Raw genomic sequence first — 18157 nt, 5'->3', positions numbered from 1 at the left:
CAGACCATGGACACCAGTTTATTGGTGCTGTCCAATCAGCAAGGACAACCCAGGCTGTGAACCAAAAATGGGCCAGCTTCTAAACTTACATTCTTGATTTTCAAATAAAGATATCAAAAGAATGAAGAAACATTGATAATAGTAAATTAGAAAGTTGCATGGTCTATCTGAATCATGAAAGAAAAAATGTGGGTCCAATGTCCCTTTAACTGGGAGTATTAAAGAAGTTGTGTAGTGTCTAGCCTTGCAGTGGTGACTTAAATGTATTTTATATCAGTGTGCAGTTTAAAAGATTTGCCTTTTTTCTGTTTTGGGAAGCTATTTCATAAGTTAATTTGCAAGCACTTTATTTTTAACCCACTTGTTTATTTTAAATGTTTAAAATTTTAATAAGCATGTTCAGTTTGTATAAGATTTGTGTAGAAATTGTGTTTATTTTTCAATACTTTAAATGTACAAAATATCGGCCCCTGTTATCGGTCTGAAAGGTGGTCAATAATCGGTCTCGGTCCTGAATAAATTATATGGGTCTCTCTCTTCATCAGAAAAGGGGGATTTCGGTCCTTTGAAGTTGCGAAAGGAACGAAAATTTGAATTCTGTCGACCCCTGTGTCTATCCTTGTCCTGTGGCATGAAGGATCCCTTTTCACCATTAACCGTGGAAATGATTTGAGCTAGACCAGGACCGAATAAGGTCTTGCCCTTAAAGGGTACAGACAGAAGCTTAGCTTTGGACCCCATATCTGTAGACCAAGTCTTTAACCATAAGGCTCTACGAGAAAGAAGAGCAAAGCCAGAAATCTTTGCCCCCAATCGCACTACTTGCATGCTGGCATCATGGATAAAGGAATTGGCCAGCTTTAAGGCCTTGATCTTGTCCTGGATCTCCTCTATCGTAGTCTCCTCCTCCTCTATCAGATCAGACAAGGAGTCGCACCAATTAGACGCTGCTGCAGCAACTGTAGCAATACTAGCAACAGGTTGAAATTGATAACCCTGGTGTAAAAAAATCTTTCGTAAGTAAGCCTCCAGTTTCTTATCCATAGGGTCCCTGAAAGATATGTTACCATCTAAATGAACAGTGGCCCTCTTGGCTAGAGTGGCTATCTCGTCCTCTACCTTTGGAACAGTACGCCAAAGATCTTGCACAGAGTCAGCCACAGGAAACATCTTTTTAAAAACAGGAGACGGGGAAAAGGCAATCCCCGGCCTTTGCCATTCCCGGGCTATAATATCAGACATGCGATCTGGAATAGGAAAGACCTCAGATTTGGGATCGACATCAGAAACTCTGTTAAGTTTACTCGCCCTTTCAGGAGTCTCAGCAAACATAGACTCAGAATCCTCCAAAGTGGCTAAAACCTCCTTCAAAAGTAAACGGAAGTGCTCAAGCTTAAATTTATAGCTAACCTCCTTTGTCTCCGCTGTACAAGCTTCGGCAGATTCAGAATCTGAGTCCTCATCCTCAGATAACTGAGAAACACCGAATAGAGGAGCCTTGGCCGAATCAGAACTACTAGACTGATGAATGTTCTTGAATTTTCTTTTTCTCTTACCAGCTGCAGGTAAGGCACTCAGAGCTGCCGAAACTGCAGAAGTTAGTTGCGCAGTAAAATCAACTGGTTTAACTGCCAAAGACTGCAACGCCTGAGGAGAAAGGTCAGGCATGCTTTGGCCAACATTGCCCTGAGAGACAGATGGCTCTGAAAATGTGTCTTTATTTTTAGAAAGCAATATTTTATGCAGGCATGTGGAACAAAATTGCACAGGCGGTACAACCTGGGCATCATTGCAATAAAGGCATTTGGAAAATGGCAGGGCTAAATTATCTGCATCCATAATGCTTGTGGTGAAATAAAGAAAACAACTCCCTCAAAAAGAACTCCAAAAAAACTTTTTCTCCTACTGAAAGTAATGGTATTCTATATTGGAATATATATATATTAAAAAAAAATGACACCTTAAATCCCGAGCTCTGCTGAGGAATAGACTCACCCCACCGTTGACCAGGATCCACACAAATACAATCCACTCTACTCTCCTATACCGTACAGTTGAGAACTGAGAACTCCGTAGAAGCGCCGCTCCCGAAACAAATCACACCGCACTGACCGGACACGCACTGCGACGCAGGTACCAACGGGCGCAAAGAAGAAAGCTGTCACGTGATCGCAATCTCTTAAAACAAAGTGCGACACCAAAAGCTCCAATTTGGCGTCACTTCCGATGATTCCATACATCTGATTGGAGAGTCCCCGGAAGTGGCGTCTGATTGGAGTTTTCGAGCAATTGGAGCTCTCGACAGAAAAAAAAAAAGTGCGCGAAAACAGTGTTCTGGGAAAAGGACTTGTGAATACAGCGAACTACGTCACTTCCCAACTACGTAACAAGGGCCCGCCTATCTATTAGGTACTTCCTGTAAATGTACTTGATCGTCCCCACCGAATGTAAAAAAAAAATATCTTTGTTCAGGACAGGAACATCCATGAAAAACGAATAAAATAAAAAATATAAGTTTGCACTTAAGGACTTTATTATACGTTGTATCATGGATATAAAAGCATTTACACGTTGAAAATATGTCCGAAAAAAATGTTAACTACAAGTTGTTTAAATGAGCTAATACTGCAGTTCACGTCTCACCTACCCTCCCTGGCTCATAAAGACAACTGCTTTATGGGTGACAAGGAAATACCGGTTCATTCTAGGCAGGAGCATAGGTTTGTTTGTTTTTTAAAACTGAAATACGTTTAAAAACATCCCCTTTTTATATGACACAAAACAGTTAACCATTATGGTATGTTAATGAAAACCAGAAATTTACTAAGCCAGACAAGAAAATGTAAGTGCTACTTCTAAATGTAACTTTGGGCAAGGTGTATGATAATCCCTGGTGAAGGTTAATTACCAATAATAATAACTTATTACAAGGTCCTATTAAACATAACCCCTTGCAGCTGCCAGTTTACCTTGCACAATCAGAAGAAATTCCTTGTGAGCTAGTTTACCTTGCACAATCAGAAGACATTCCTTGTGAGCTAGTTTACCTTGCACAATCAGAAGACATTCCTTGTGAGCTAGTTTACCTTGCACAATCAGAAGACATTCCTTGTGAGCTAGTTTACCTTGCACAATCAGAAGAAATTCCTTGTGAGCCAGTTTACCTTGCACAATCAGAAGACATTCCTTGTGAGCTAGTTTACCTTGCACAATCAGAAGAAATTCCTTGTGAGCTAGTTTACCTTGCACAATCAGAAGACATTCCTTGTGAGCTAGTTTACCTTGCACAATCAGAAGACATTCCTTGTGAGCTAGTTTACCTTGCACAATCAGAAGACATTCCTTGTGAGCTAGTTTACCTTGCACAATCAGAAGAAATTCCTTGTGAGCTAGTTTACCTTGCACAATCAGAAGAAATTCCTTGTGAGCTAGTTTACCTTGCACAATCAGAAGAAATTCCTTGTGAGCTAGTTTACCTTGCACAATCAGAAGACATTCCTTGTGAGCTAGTTTACCTTGCACAATCAGAAGACATTCCTTGTGAGCTAGTTTACCTTGCACAATCAGAAGAAATTCCTTGTGAGCTAGTTTACCTTGCACAATCAGAAGACATTCCTTGTGAGCTAGTTTACCTTGCACAATCAGAAGACATTCCTTGTGAGCTAGTTTACCTTGCACAATCAGAAGACATTCCTTGTGAGCTAGTTTACCTTGCACAATCAGAAGACATTCCTTGTGAGCTAGTTTACCTTGCACAATCAGAAGACATTCCTTGTGAGCTAGTTTACCTTGCACAATCAGAAGACATTCCTTGTGAGCTAGTTTACCTTGCACAATCAGAAGAAATTCCTTGTGAGCTAGTTTACCTTGCACAATCAGAAGACATTCCTTGTGAGCTAGTTTACCTTGCACAATCAGAAGAAATTCCTTGTGAGCTAGTTTACCTTGCACAATCAGAAGACATTCCTTGTGAGCTAGTTTACCTTGCACAATCAGAAGACATTCCTTGTGAGCTAGTTTACCTTGCACAATCAGAAGACATTCCTTGTGAGCTAGTTTACCTTGCACAATCAGAAGAAATTCCTTGTGAGCTAGTTTACCTTGCACAATCAGAAGACATTCCTTGTGAGCTAGTTTACCTTGCACAATCAGAAGACATTCCTTGTGAGCTAGTTTACCTTGCACAATCAGAAGAAATTCCTTGTGAGCTAGTTTACCTTGCACAATCAGAAGACATTCCTTGTGAGCTAGTTTACCTTGCACAATCAGAAGACATTCCTTGTGAGCTAGTTTACCTTGCACAATCAGAAGACATTCCTTGTGAGCTAGTTTACCTTGCACAATCAGAAGACATTCCTTGTGAGCTAGTTTACCTTGCACAATCAGAAGAAATTCCTTGTGAGCTAGTTTACCTTGCACAATCAGAAGACATTCCTTGTGAGCTAGTTTACCTTGCACAATCAGAAGAAATTCCTTGTGAGCTAGTTTACCTTGCACAATCAGAAGAAATTCCTTGTGAGCTAGTTTACCTTGCACAATCAGAAGAAATTCCTTGTGAGCTAGTTTACCTTGCACAGTCAGAAGAAATTCCTTGTGAGCTAGTTTACCTTGCACAATCAGAAGAAATTCCTTGTGAGCTAGTTTACCTTGCACAATCAGAAGAAATTCCTTGTGAGCTAGTTTACCTTGCACAATCAGAAGACATTCCTTGTGAGCTAGTTTACCTTGCACAATCAGAAGACATTCCTTGTGAGCTAGTTTACCTTGCACAATCAGAAGAAATTCCTTGTGAGCTAGTTTACCTTGCACAATCAGAAGAAATTCCTTGTGAGCTAGTTTACCTTGCACAATCAGAAGACATTCCTTGTGAGCTAGTTTACCTTGCACAATCAGAAGACATTCCTTGTGAGCTAGTTTACCTTGCACAATCAGAAGACATTCCTTGTGAGCTAGTTTACCTTGCACAATCAGAAGACATTCCTTGTGAGCTAGTTTACCTTGCACAATCAGAAGACATTCCTTGTGAGCTAGTTTACCTTGCACAATCAGAAGAAATTCCTTGTGAGCTAGTTTACCTTGCACAATCAGAAGACATTCCTTGTGAGCTAGTTTACCTTGCACAATCAGAAGAAATTCCTTGTGAGCTAGTTTACCTTGCACAATCAGAAGAAATTCCTTGTGAGCTAGTTTACCTTGCACAATCAGAAGAAATTCCTTGTGAGCTTCGGAGATTGGGTTCTGTGCCACACACCGGTACCGCCCGGAATGTGAGGGCTGCACACGGTTAATCTGGAGTCGGCTTCCCCTAATAATCGCTCCCCGTTCTACAGCCTGTTCTGTACACAGAAACAACATTTTAAATGCCCAATTATACATTTTGGGATTAAATAATAATTAAAAAACAACAACAACATTTAAATATATTAACTGACATCATCATTGGAAGAAGGGGACATATAAATTATATTTTCAGATGATTAATATACAGAAAAGCAATATAGCAGGGGGATACACCAGATATAGGAAATCAGAGCTAATAATACATTGGGGCCGATTTATCATCAGTCTGTCCGACATAATCCGCTCAGCGTATCATGTCCGACAGACATCGCTGAATGCCGAAAGCATACGCTGTCAGCATTTATCATTGCACAAGCAGTTCTTGTGAACTGCTTGTGCAATGGCCTCTAGCAGGGGTTGTCAATCAGCCCAATCGTATAGGATCGTGCGGATTGATGTCCACAGCCTCAGAGCAGGCAGACCAGTTAACTGCTGTTTCCGGCGAGCCTGAAGGCTTGTGTGGAATCAGAGGCCATTCGGTTCGGCCCTTGATAATTAGACCCCCTAGTATCAACATAAATCCTGCTATAGTTTTAAGATTGGATATCAGAGCGCCAAACAACGTAGGCAGGGTCTATGGGCAGATAGTCAAATACCAAAGGTAACAATAGGTTGAAATAATATGATTTAATACATAAGATAAAAAAGTTGGTACATTTAAAATTATACAACAATTAGTCATGGATCCATGTTACACTTTAAAATATATATTGAAACAATAGGAACAATTTAAAAATGCTTGTAGAACAATAAATAACAAAAAAAAAAAAATCTAACAAATAATGTCTATCGCTTAAAACTTAAATTCTAATATGTGAATGCTAGGAGCGCTTATGCACACTCTATTTATAAAAACAATGGGTTACAATGCACAGGTGGATAGATTCCAGGTTGCTTGAAACCGGTGGATGTGAAATGTAAGTGGCTCCAAATTGGGGTTTTGCCTATGTGTTTATCCAAAATTGTGTAACTCCTAACAGGTGGCCAAAAAATGTTACAGGAATGTCTAGAACCTGAATTCAAAATATAAGACCTGAGGTTGTGCCTATGTGTTTATCCAAAAAGGGTGTAAATCCTAACAAGTGAAAAAATGTGAGAAAAATATTGCAGGGGTGTCTGAACCTTATTTTCAAAATAAACAATGAATTCAAAATAAAACGATATACAAGTGAATTTTTGACAAATCAACTAATGCAAACATAAAGCATAAATAGAACCAAAAAAAAAAACAACAGCACAACTTTAACGTGTGTTCAAATGTGTTTCTGCTTGCAAACTGTGATGTGATGTCAACAAAGGTCAGTGGAGACCGAAACCGGTTGACTGGTAAGGAGTATTTTAATTGTGATCACATTAAGAAGCCATCTGCACTATTGTGTGCCTTTCCTTTTTTGGCAGGTAAGGGACAACATTGCAAGTTGGAATTATTTGTTAACTACTGCCCAAGAAGATTTCTACATAATCAGCAGTTGGGATCCATATTGAGACAGACTATAGCAAGATTCTTATTATCCAATTTGAATATTTATTTGGACTTTTAAGCATTTTATGTTATATCATCCGTTTTTTAACCCACTGTTGTTATATGGTCTCTTTTAATTAACATCTCGAGGCTCTTTGAGCAAGTCCCTTATATCTAGCTCAGCAACTCTGAGCCCTTTAGATTTGTATTTTAGGGTATCAATTTAGAGCCTGTGTTCAATTGTAATCCAATCACAAAGTTTTGCCACTATTCAGTGTTTATAACAGATATTTGTTCACATCACATCACAGTTTGCAAGCAGAAACACATTTGAACACACGTTAAAGTTGTGCTGTTGTTTTTTTTTTTTTGGTTCTATTTATGCTTTATGTTTGCATTAGTTGATTTGTCAAAAATTCACTTGTATATCGTTTTATTTTGAATTCATTGTTTATTTTGAAAATAAGGTTCAGACACCCCTGCAATATTTTTCTCACATTTTTTCACTTGTTAGGATTTACACCCTTTTTGGATAAACACATAGGCACAACCTCAGGTCTTATATTTTGAATTCAGGTTCTAGACATTCCTTTAACATTTTTTGGCCACCTGTTAGGAGTTTTTGGATAAACACATAGGCAAAACCCCAATTTGGAGCCACTTACATTTCACATCCACCGGTTTCAAGCAACCTGGAATCTATCCACCTGTGCATTGTAACCCATTGTTTTTATAAATAGAGTGTGCATAAGCGCTCCTAGCATTCACATATTAGAATTTAAGTTTTAAGCGATAGACATTATTTGTTAGATTTTTTTTTTGTTTTTTTTTTGTTATTTATTGTTCTACAAGCATTTTTAAATTGTTCCTATTGTTTCAATATATATTTTAAAGTGTAACATGGATCCATGACTAATTGTTGTATAATTTTAAATGTACCAACTTTTTTATCTTATGTATTAAATCATATTATTTCAACCTATTGTTACCTTTGGTATTTGACTATCTGCCCATAGACCCTGCCTACGTTGTTTGGCGCTCTCATATCCAATCTTAAAATTGAATCCACCCTTGGCAACTAGGTGCCAATTTATTAGAGCTGGAGGTCTGTTGCGTTATAGTTGGCGCTTGGTTATCACCTTTCCACACAATAAATCCTGCTACAGCACAGCTAAATTGTGTATGTGTTAAAGACAAACATTATAAGTGAAATGCTTAATATACAGTATAGTAAATACTTTGTAGTAGAGATCGGTATGGGGTGATATAAACCTCATGATATAGCAAATGAATTTAGGTAAAAAAGTATTCTGCACAGAAAATATAATTGATAACAAGGCTATTCATAATATTATTACTAAGGGCTAATTAAACATACACATTTAAGAACAGATATAAAAAAATGTTGTAAATAATGATTAACTTACCTATTTAAACAGCAAACTAAACAGTCTAAATCTGGCGGTCATCTGTGCCTTAAAGGGACAGTCAACTCAAAATGCTTTATTGTTTAAATAGATATATAATCCCTTTATTACCCTTCCCCAGTTTTGCACAACCAACACTGTTATATTAATACACTTTTAACCTCTGTGATTACACTGTATCTAAGCCTCCGCACTGCCCCCTGATCACATGACTTTTTATTTATTATCTATTGACTTACATTTTAGCCAATTAGTGTTGTGTTGTGCAGAACCCATGAAAAGCAAATAAAAAAAGCATGCGATAAGATGCTGTCTGTAGTGGCTTAGAAACAGGCAGACATTTAGAGGTTTAAATGTTATAAAGTATAATAATCTAACAATGTTGTTTGTGCAAAGCTAGGGAATGGGTAGTAAAGGCGTTATCTATCTTTTTAAACAATACACATTTTAGTGTTGACTGTCCCTTTAAGTCTAAGGGGTATATTTATTATAGGCGAGCGGACATGATACAATGTAGCGTATCATGTCCGCTCCACATCGATAAATGCTGACAGCATATGCTGTCAGCATTTATCATTGCGCCAGCAGTTCTTGTGAACTGCTGGTACAATGCCACCCCCTGCAGATTTGCGGCCAATCAGCCACTAGTAGGGGGTGTCAATCAAACCGATCGCATCCGATCGGGTTGATATCTGTTTGCGGCCTCAGAGCAGACGGACAAGTTATGGAGCAGCGGTCTTTAGACCACTGCTTCATAACGTCTAGCGGAAACAGGGGCATCAAGCTCCATACGGTGCTTAATAAATCAGCCGCTAAAGAGGGCCCTGAGCTTAGCCCTAACACTAAATATTGTTCCTCTGCTGGGTGCCAGTATGAAGTGTGTTTTATAGCCTGGGGCTGTTGATTATTAAGATGGCATCAACCTAGATTTGGTTTTGCTGTGTATTTTCTGGATGAGGACCAGAGTCCTTGTGACATATGGAAGCATCTTTGGGTACAGGGCATTATTTTATAACAATGTAATCCGGCAACTTTTATTTAATGAAACAAAACACAACAGATGAAAACTGCTAAAATCCATAAAAAAAAGTCTGGAAATGTTTGGGTTTATCGGCAGCTCTTCTATACGCCTTCCCCAGTTGCAGAGAGAATATGCATTAATATTGTATTTCTTAATGTAAATGGAATCAGCACTACAGAATCTGGCAGTGCTATACAAATAACTGATATTATCTTTACCCAGTGGTTCGCCATCTTTAAACCATGTGATCTTGGGAGGAGGAAATCCTTCAACTTCACAGGCCAGAACTATAGAATTCCCAACGGTCAGGCTGATGGTTTCATTCTGAGGATGTGTGATGGATGCTGGCACTGAGGTCAGAGGAAAGTATGAGGACACATATAAACATGATAACATGCAAAGGAAGGGCATATTGAGATCAACATAAGACACAAGCACACCAAGCATTTATGAGTATGTGGTCTCTGTGAGAGGTGTTTGTAAGTGGTTTGACTAACGGTGAGTGCATGAATAAGTATTGGCATTTAATGATAATATGAACTTGTAAAGCCTCTTGCCTTTAATCAACCATCTTTCACTGAAACAGATACAGCAGTGCAAAGAGGCAACAATTAGTAATCACATAAACAGAAAAAAATATAGACACACAACACAATGTGCAGCTAGAATATGTTGCAATCTATTCAGTCAGTTATAAGCTATGTGTATATTATTGCTTTTTGTTATAATGTAATGAGTGCATGTAGTGACCTATTCAGTCAGTTATAAGCTATGTGTGTAACACTGTGTATATTATTGCTTTTTGTTATTATGTTATGGGTGCATGTAGTGATCTATTCAGTCAGTTATAAGCTATGTGTGTAACACTGTGTATATTATTGCTTTTTGTTATTATGTTATGAGTGCATGTAGTGACCTATTCAGTCAGTTATAAGCTATGTGTGTAACACTGTGTATATTATTGCTTTTTGTTATTATGTTATGAGTGCATGTAGCGACCTATTCAGTCAGTTATAAGCTATGTGTGTAACACTGTGTATATTATTGCTTTTTGTTATTATGTAATGAGTGCATGTAGCGACCTATTCAGTCAGTTATAAGCTGTGTGTAACACTGTGTATAGTATTGCTTTTTGTTATTATGTTATGAGTGCATGTAGTGACCTATTCAGTCAGTTATAAGCTATGTGTGTAACACTGTGTATATTATTGCTTTTTGTTATTATGTAATGAGTGCATGTAGCGACCTATTCAGTCAGTTATAAGCTATGTGTATAACACTGTGTATATTATTGCTTTTTGTTATTATGTTATGAGTGCATGTAGCGACCTATTCAGTCAGTTATAAGCTATGTGTGTAACACTGTGTATATTATTGCTTTTTGTTATTATGTAATGAGTGCATGTAGCGACCTATTCAGTCAGTTATAAGCTGTGTGTAACACTGTGTATAGTATTGCTTTTTGTTATTATGTTATGAGTGCATGTAGTGACCTATTCAGTCAGTTATAAGCTATGTGTGTAACACTGTGTATATTATTGCTTTTTGTTATTATGTAATGAGTGCATGTAGCGACCTATTCAGTCAGTTATAAGCTATGTGTATAACACTGTGTATATTATTGCTTTTTGTTATTATGTTATGAGTGCATGTAGCGACCTATTCAGTCAGTTATAAGCTATGTGTGTAACACTGTGTATATTATTGCTTTTTGTTATTATGTAATGGGTGCATGTAGCAATCTATTCAGCCAGTTATAAGCTATGTGTGTAACACTGTGTATAGTATTGCTTTTTGTTATTATGTAATGAGTGCATGTAGCAATCTATTCCGTCAGTTATAAGCTATGTGTGTAACACTGTGTATATTATTGCTTTTTGTTATTATGTTATGAGTGCATGTAGCGACCTATTCAGTCAGTTATAAGCTATGTGTGTAACACTGTGTATATTATTGCTTTTTGTTATTATGTAATGAGTGCATGTAGCAACCTATTCACTCAGTTATAAGCTATGTGTGTAACACTGTGTATAGTATTGCTTTTTGTTATTATGTAATGAGTGCATGTAGCAATCTATTCCGTCAGTTATAAGCTATGTGTGTAACACTGTGTATATTATTGCTTTTTGTTATTATGTTATGAGTGCATGTAGCGACCTATTCAGTCAGTTATAAGCTATGTGTGTAACACTGTGTATATTATTGCTTTTTGTTATTATGTAATGAGTGCATGTAGCAACCTATTCACTCAGTTATAAGCTATGTGTGTAACACTGTGTATAGTATTGCTTTTTGTTATTATGTAATGAGTGCATGTAGCGATCTATTCAGTCAGTTATAAGCTATGTGTGTAACACTGTGTATATTATTGCTTTTTGTTATTATGTAATGAGTGCATGTAGCGATCTATTCAGTCAGTTATAAGCTATGTGTGTAACACTGTGTATAGTATTGCTTTTTGTTATAATGTAATGAGTGCATGTAGCGATCAATTCAGTCAGTTATAAGCTATGTGTGTAACACTGTGTATATTATTGCTTTTTGTTATTATGTAATGAGTGCATGTAGCAATCTATTCAGCCAGTTATAGGCTATGTGTGTAACACTGTGTATATTATTGCTTTTTGTTATTATGTTATGAGTGCATGTAGTGATCTATTCAGTCAGTTATAAGCTATGTGTATAACACTGTGTATATTATTGCTTTTTGTTATGTTATGAGTGCATGTAGTGATCTATTCAGTCAGTTATAAGCTATGTGTGTAACACTGTGTATATTATTGCTTTTTGTTATTATGTAATGAGTGCATGTAGCGACCTATTCAGTCAGTTATAAGCTATGTGTATAACACTGTGTATATTATTGCTTTTTGTTATTATGTAATGAGTGCATGTAGTGATCTATTCAGTCAGTTATAAGCTATGTGTGTAACACTGTGTATATTATTGCTTTTTGTTATTATGTAATGAGTGCATGTAGTGATCTATTCAGTCAGTTATAAGCTATGTGTATAACACTGTGTATATTATTGCTTTTTGTTATTATGTAATGAGTGCATGTAGCGATCTATTCACTCAGTTATAAGCTATGTGTGTAACACTGTGTATAGTATTGCTTTTTGTTATTATGTAATGAGTGCATGTAGCGATCTATTCAGTCAGTTATAAGCTATGTGTGTAACACTGTGTATATTATTGCTTTTTGTTATTATGTAATGAGTGCATGTAGCGACCTATTCAGTCAGCTATAAGCTATGTGTGTAACACTGTGTATATTATTGCTTTTTGTTATTATGTAATGAGTGCATGTAGCGACCTATTCAGTCAGTTATAAGCTGTGTGTAACACTGTGTATAGTATTGCTTTTTGTTATTATGTTATGAGTGCATGTAGCAACCTATTCAGTCAGTTATAAGCTATGTGTGTAACACTGTGTATAGTATTGCGTTTTGTTATTATGTTATGAGTGCATGTAGCAACCTATTCAGTCAGTTATAAGCTGTGTGTAACACTGTGTATAGTATTGCTTTTTGTTATTATGTTATGAGTGCATGTAGCAACCTATTCAGTCAGTTATAAGCTATGTGTGTAACACTGGGTATATGATTGCTTTTTGTTATTATGTAATGAGTGCATGTAGCGACCTATTCAGTCAGTTATAAGCTATGTGTGTAACACTGTGTATATTATTGCTTTTTGTTATTATGTTATGAGTGCATGTAGCAACCTATTCAGTCAGTTATAAGCTATGTGTGTAACACTGGGTATATGATTGCTTTTTGTTATTATGTAATGAGTGCATGTAGCAATCTATTCAGTCAGTTATAAGCTATGTGTGTAACACTGTGTATATTATTGCTTTTTGTTATTATGTTATGGGTGCATGTAGCGATCTATTCAGTCAGTTATAAGCTATGTGTGTAACACTGTGTATATTATTGCTTTTTGTTATTATGTAATGAGTGCATGTAGCGACCTATTCAGTGAGTTATAGGCTATGTGTGTAACACTGTGTATAGTATTGCTTTTTGTTATTATGTTATGAGTGCATGTAGCGACCTATTCCGTCAGTTATAAGCTATGTGTGTAACACTGTGTATAGTATTGCTTTTTGTTATTATGTAATGAGTGCATGTAGCAATCTATTCAGTCAGTTATAAGCTATGTGTGTAACACTGTGTATAGTATTGCTTTTTGTTATTATGTTATGAGTGCATGTAGCGACCTATTCCGTCAGTTATAAGCTATGTGTGTAACACTGTGTATAGTATTGCTTTTTGTTATTATGTAATGAGTGCATGTAGCAATCTATTCAGTCAGTTATAAGCTATGTGTGTAACACTGTGTATATTATTGCTTTTTGTTATTATGTTATGAGTGCATGTAGTGACCTATTCAGTCAGTTATAAGCTATGTGTGTAACACTGTGTATAGTATTGCTTTTTGTTATTATGTAATGAGTGCATGTAGCAATCTATTCAGTCAGTTATAAGCTATGTGTGTAACACTGTGTATATTATTGCTTTTTGTTATTATGTTATGAGTGCATGTAGCAACCTATTCAGTCAGTTATAAGCTATGTGTATATTATTGCTTTTTGTTATTATGTAATGAGTGCATGTAGCGACCTATTCAGTCAGTTATAAGCTATGTGTGTAACACTGTGTATATTATTGCTTTTTGTTATTATGTAATGAGTGCATGTAGCGACCTATTCAGTCAGTTATAAGCTATGTGTGTAACACTGTGTATAGTATTGCTTTTTGTTATTATGTAATGAGTGCATGTAGCGATCTATTCAGTCAGTTATAAGCTATGTGTGTAACACTGTGTATAGTATTGCTTTTTGTTATTATGTTATGAGTGCATGTAGTGACCTATTCAGTCAGTTATAAGCTATGTGTATAACACTGTGTATATTATTGCTTTTTGTTATTATGTAATGAGTGCATGTAGTGACCTATTCAGTCAGTTATAAGCTATGTGTGTAACACTGTGTATAGTATTGCTTTTTGTTATTATGTTATGAGTGCATGTAGTGATCTATTCAGTCAGTTATAAGCTATGTGTGTAACACTGTGTATAGTATTACTTTTTGTTATTATGTAATGAGTGCATGTAGTGATCTATTCAGTCAGTTATAAGCTATGTGTGTAACACTGTGTATATTATTGCTTTTTGTTATTATGTAATGAGTGCATGTAGCAATCTATTCAGTCAGTTATAAGCTATGTGTGTAACACTGTGTATATTATTGCTTTTTGTTATTATGTTATGAGTGCATGTAGCAACCTATTCAGTCAGTTATAGGCTATGTGTGTAACACTGTGTATATTATTGCTTTTTGTTATTATGTAATGAGTGCATGTAGTGATCTATTCACTCAGTTATAAGCTGTGTGTAACACTGTGTATATTATTGCTTTTTGTTATTATGTTATGAGTGCATGTAGCAACCTATTCAGTCAGTTATAGGCTATGTGTGTAACACTGTGTATAGTATTGCTTTTTGTTATTATGTTATGAGTGCATGTAGTGATCTATTCAGTCAGTTATAAGCTATATGTGTAACACTGTGTATATTATTGCTTTTTGTTATTAGGTAATGAGTGCATGTAGCGACCTATTCAGTCAGTTATAAGCTATGTGTGTAACACTGTGTATATTATTGCTTTTTGTTATTATGTTATGAGTGCATGTAGCGACCTATTCAGTCAGTTATAAGCTATGTGTGTAACACACTGTATATTATTGCTTTTTGTTATTATGTAATGAGTGCATGTAGCGATCTATTCCGTCAGTTATAAGCTATGTGTGTAACACTGTGTATATTATTGCTTTTTGTTATTATGTAATGAGTGCATGTAGCAATCTATCCAGTCAGTTATAAGCTATGTGTGTAACACTGTGTATATTATTGCTTTTTGTTATTATGTAATGAGTGCATGTAGCGATCTATTCAGTCAGTTATAAGCTATGTGTGTAACACTGTGTATATTATTGCTTTTTGTTATTATGTAATGAGTGCATGTAGCGACCTATTCAGTCAGTTATAAGCTATGTGTGTAACACTGTGTATATTATTGCTTTTTGTTATTATGTAATGAGTGCATGTAGCGATCTATTCACTCAGTTATAAGCTATGTGTGTAACACTGTGTATATTATTGCTTTTTGTTATTATGTAATGAGTGCATGTAGTGACCTATTCAGTCAGTTATAAGTTATGTGTATAACACTGTGTATATTATTGCTTTTTGTTATTATGTAATGAGTGCATGTAGCGATCTATTCACTCAGTTATAAGCTATGTGTGTAACACTGTGTATAGTATTGCTTTTTGTTATTATGTAATGAGTGCATGTAGCGACCTATTCAGTGAGTTATAGGCTATGTGTGTAACACTGTGTATATTATTGCTTTTTGTTATTATGTAATGAGTGCATGTAGCGACCTATTCAGTGAGTTATAGGCTATGTGTGTAACACTGTGTATATTATTGCTTTTTGTTATTATGTAATGAGTGCATGTAGCGACCTATTCAGTGAGTTATAGGCTATGTGTGTAACACTGTGTATATTATTGCTTTTTGTTATTATGTAATGAGTGCATGTAGCGACCTATTCAGTCAGTTATAAGCTATGTGTGTAACACTGTGTATATTATTGCTTTTTGTTATTATGTTATGGGTGCATGTAGCGATCTATTCAGTCAGTTATAAGCTATGTGTGTAACACTGTGTATATTATTGCTTTTTGTTATTATGTAATGAGTGCATGTAGCGACCTATTCAGTGAGTTATAGGCTATGTGTGTAACACTGTGTATATTATTGCTTTTTGTTATTATGTAATGAGTGCATGTAGCGACCTATTCAGTGAGTTATAGGCTATGTGTGTAACACTGTGTATATTATTGCTTTTTGTTATTATGTAATGAGTGCATGTAGCGACCTATTCAGTCAGTTATAAGCTATGTGTGTAACACTGTGTATATTATTGCTTTTTGTTATTATGTAATGAGTGCATGTAGCGACCTATTCAGTCAGTTATAAGCTATGTGTGTAACACTGTGTATATTATTGCTTTTTGTTATTATGTTATGGGTGCATGTAGTGACCTATTCAGTCAGTTATAAGCTATGTGTGTAACACTGTGTATATTATTGCTTTTTGTTATTATGTTATGGGTGCATGTAGTGATCTATTCAGTCAGTTATAAGCTATGTGTGTAACACTGTGTATATTATTGCTTTTTGTTATTATGTAATGAGTGCATGTAGCGACCTATTCAGTCAGTTATAAGCTATGTGTGTAACACTGTGTATATTATTGCTTTTTGTTATTATGTAATGAGTGCATGTAGTGACCTATTCAGTCAGTTATAAGCTATGTGTGTAACACTGTGTATATTATTGCTTTTTGTTATTATGTTATGAGTGCATGTAGCGACCTATTCAGTCAGTTATAAGCTATGTGTGTAACACTGTGTATATTATTGCTTTTTGTTATTATGTAATGAGTGCATGTAGCAACCTATTCAGTCAGTTATAAGCTATGTGTGTAACACTGTGTATATTATTGCTTTTTGTTATTATGTTATGAGTGCATGTAGCGACCTATTCAGTCAGTTATAAGCTATGTGTGTAACACTGTGTATATTATTGCTTTTTGTTATTATGTTATGAGTGCATGTAGCGATCTATGCAGCTTTCAATGCACCACAAAAACCGCAAATTCAACTCACTTTCTTTCTGATGGCATTCTAATCTATTACACCTGTTACTTAAAGGGACATGGTACTCAGGTTTCTTCATATGAATGAAAAGACAGCAGTTAAATTAAAAGTTCTTCACATTTTAAGTTAAACTAACAGAACTGTGTACATCTGAGTCAGCTCACTGGATAATCAGGACAGCTCCCATATAAAAAAGTTGGTTTATTCCACACAGGAAAATCTAATTGTCAAAAAATAAAATACTGTAATACTTTATGAAACGTTTTCATTTTAGATGGAATAGATGTCCCTTTAAAAGTGTGGTTTGTGCTATGTTTGTAACTTTTTAATGCAGTTGGAAACAATTAAAAAATAAAACAGTGAATGGCAATGATAGCTTGGTACAGGTGAACCCTGCCTTTGTATTGAACAAAGATACAGTATTCTGGTATTCAGTACACAGGATGCCTGCAGTGCTGCTAGCGGTATGTATGACCCTGCAACTCCTTATAAGCCTTCACTACATCACATTATCACACAGATGCATCTCTTTATGGGACATAAAACAAAGCAAAAAAATCTGTCATACCCTTAAAAAAAAATAATTAAAGGGACATTAAACATGCTGATATCGTAATATAAATAGTTTAATTATGTGTAGTAACAAAAAAAAGAACAACAAAAAAAACCCTGCAATATACTTTCATTATATATTTGGATCCCTTCTCATCTAATATCACTCTGAACTTGCAGGCTTTACAATTAATCTGAGTTTCTATAAAGCAATGGGTGCCACCGTGTTGAAACCTAGGATTCCCTTATCTAATCTCTTCTGCTGAGGACAATTGGGGACAGATAATGTGTGCAAGTAATGGATATGTTGAATATAGCAATGCTACATTGGTTTTAGACCCCATTAAATAATTACTTTAATACTCCTATATTCCAGTTTGCACACTTTTTTCTGTACCCAATGGTCCTCAGCAGAAGAGAAGAGAGTGCCACTTACTTTGTGAAACTAAAATACTTTATAGAAACTAAAACTTTAAACTTAATAAATAATACAATTATAAAGAACATCTACATATTATTCTCAGGCTACTTTTTGAATACATTATTATATCTAGCATTCCATTTTGTTATTTCCCCTTATCTGAATAAAATATATATTTATGGATAGACAATTAACTAATTA

General features: G+C 35.6%; 1 protein-coding gene across 1 annotated transcript in view; it reads right to left on the bottom strand.

Annotated features, from left to right (window-relative positions):
• HMCN2 (hemicentin 2) overlaps window positions 1-18157 on the bottom strand; it is a 542629-nt gene that overhangs the window by 117457 nt on the left and 407015 nt on the right. The window contains exons 64-65 of the mRNA XM_053695481.1: window positions 9469-9600; window positions 5193-5336 (exon numbers count right to left, since the gene is read on the bottom strand). Of these exons, the coding sequence (XP_053551456.1) occupies window positions 5193-5336; window positions 9469-9600 (276 nt within the window). The remainder of the gene's footprint in view (window positions 1-5192; window positions 5337-9468; window positions 9601-18157) is intronic.

This window comes from Bombina bombina, chromosome 12 (genome assembly GCF_027579735.1).
Source record: "Bombina bombina isolate aBomBom1 chromosome 12, aBomBom1.pri, whole genome shotgun sequence".
NCBI lineage: Eukaryota > Metazoa > Chordata > Amphibia > Anura > Bombinatoridae > Bombina > Bombina bombina.
This window is presented reverse-complemented; position numbering and strand designations above follow the sequence as displayed.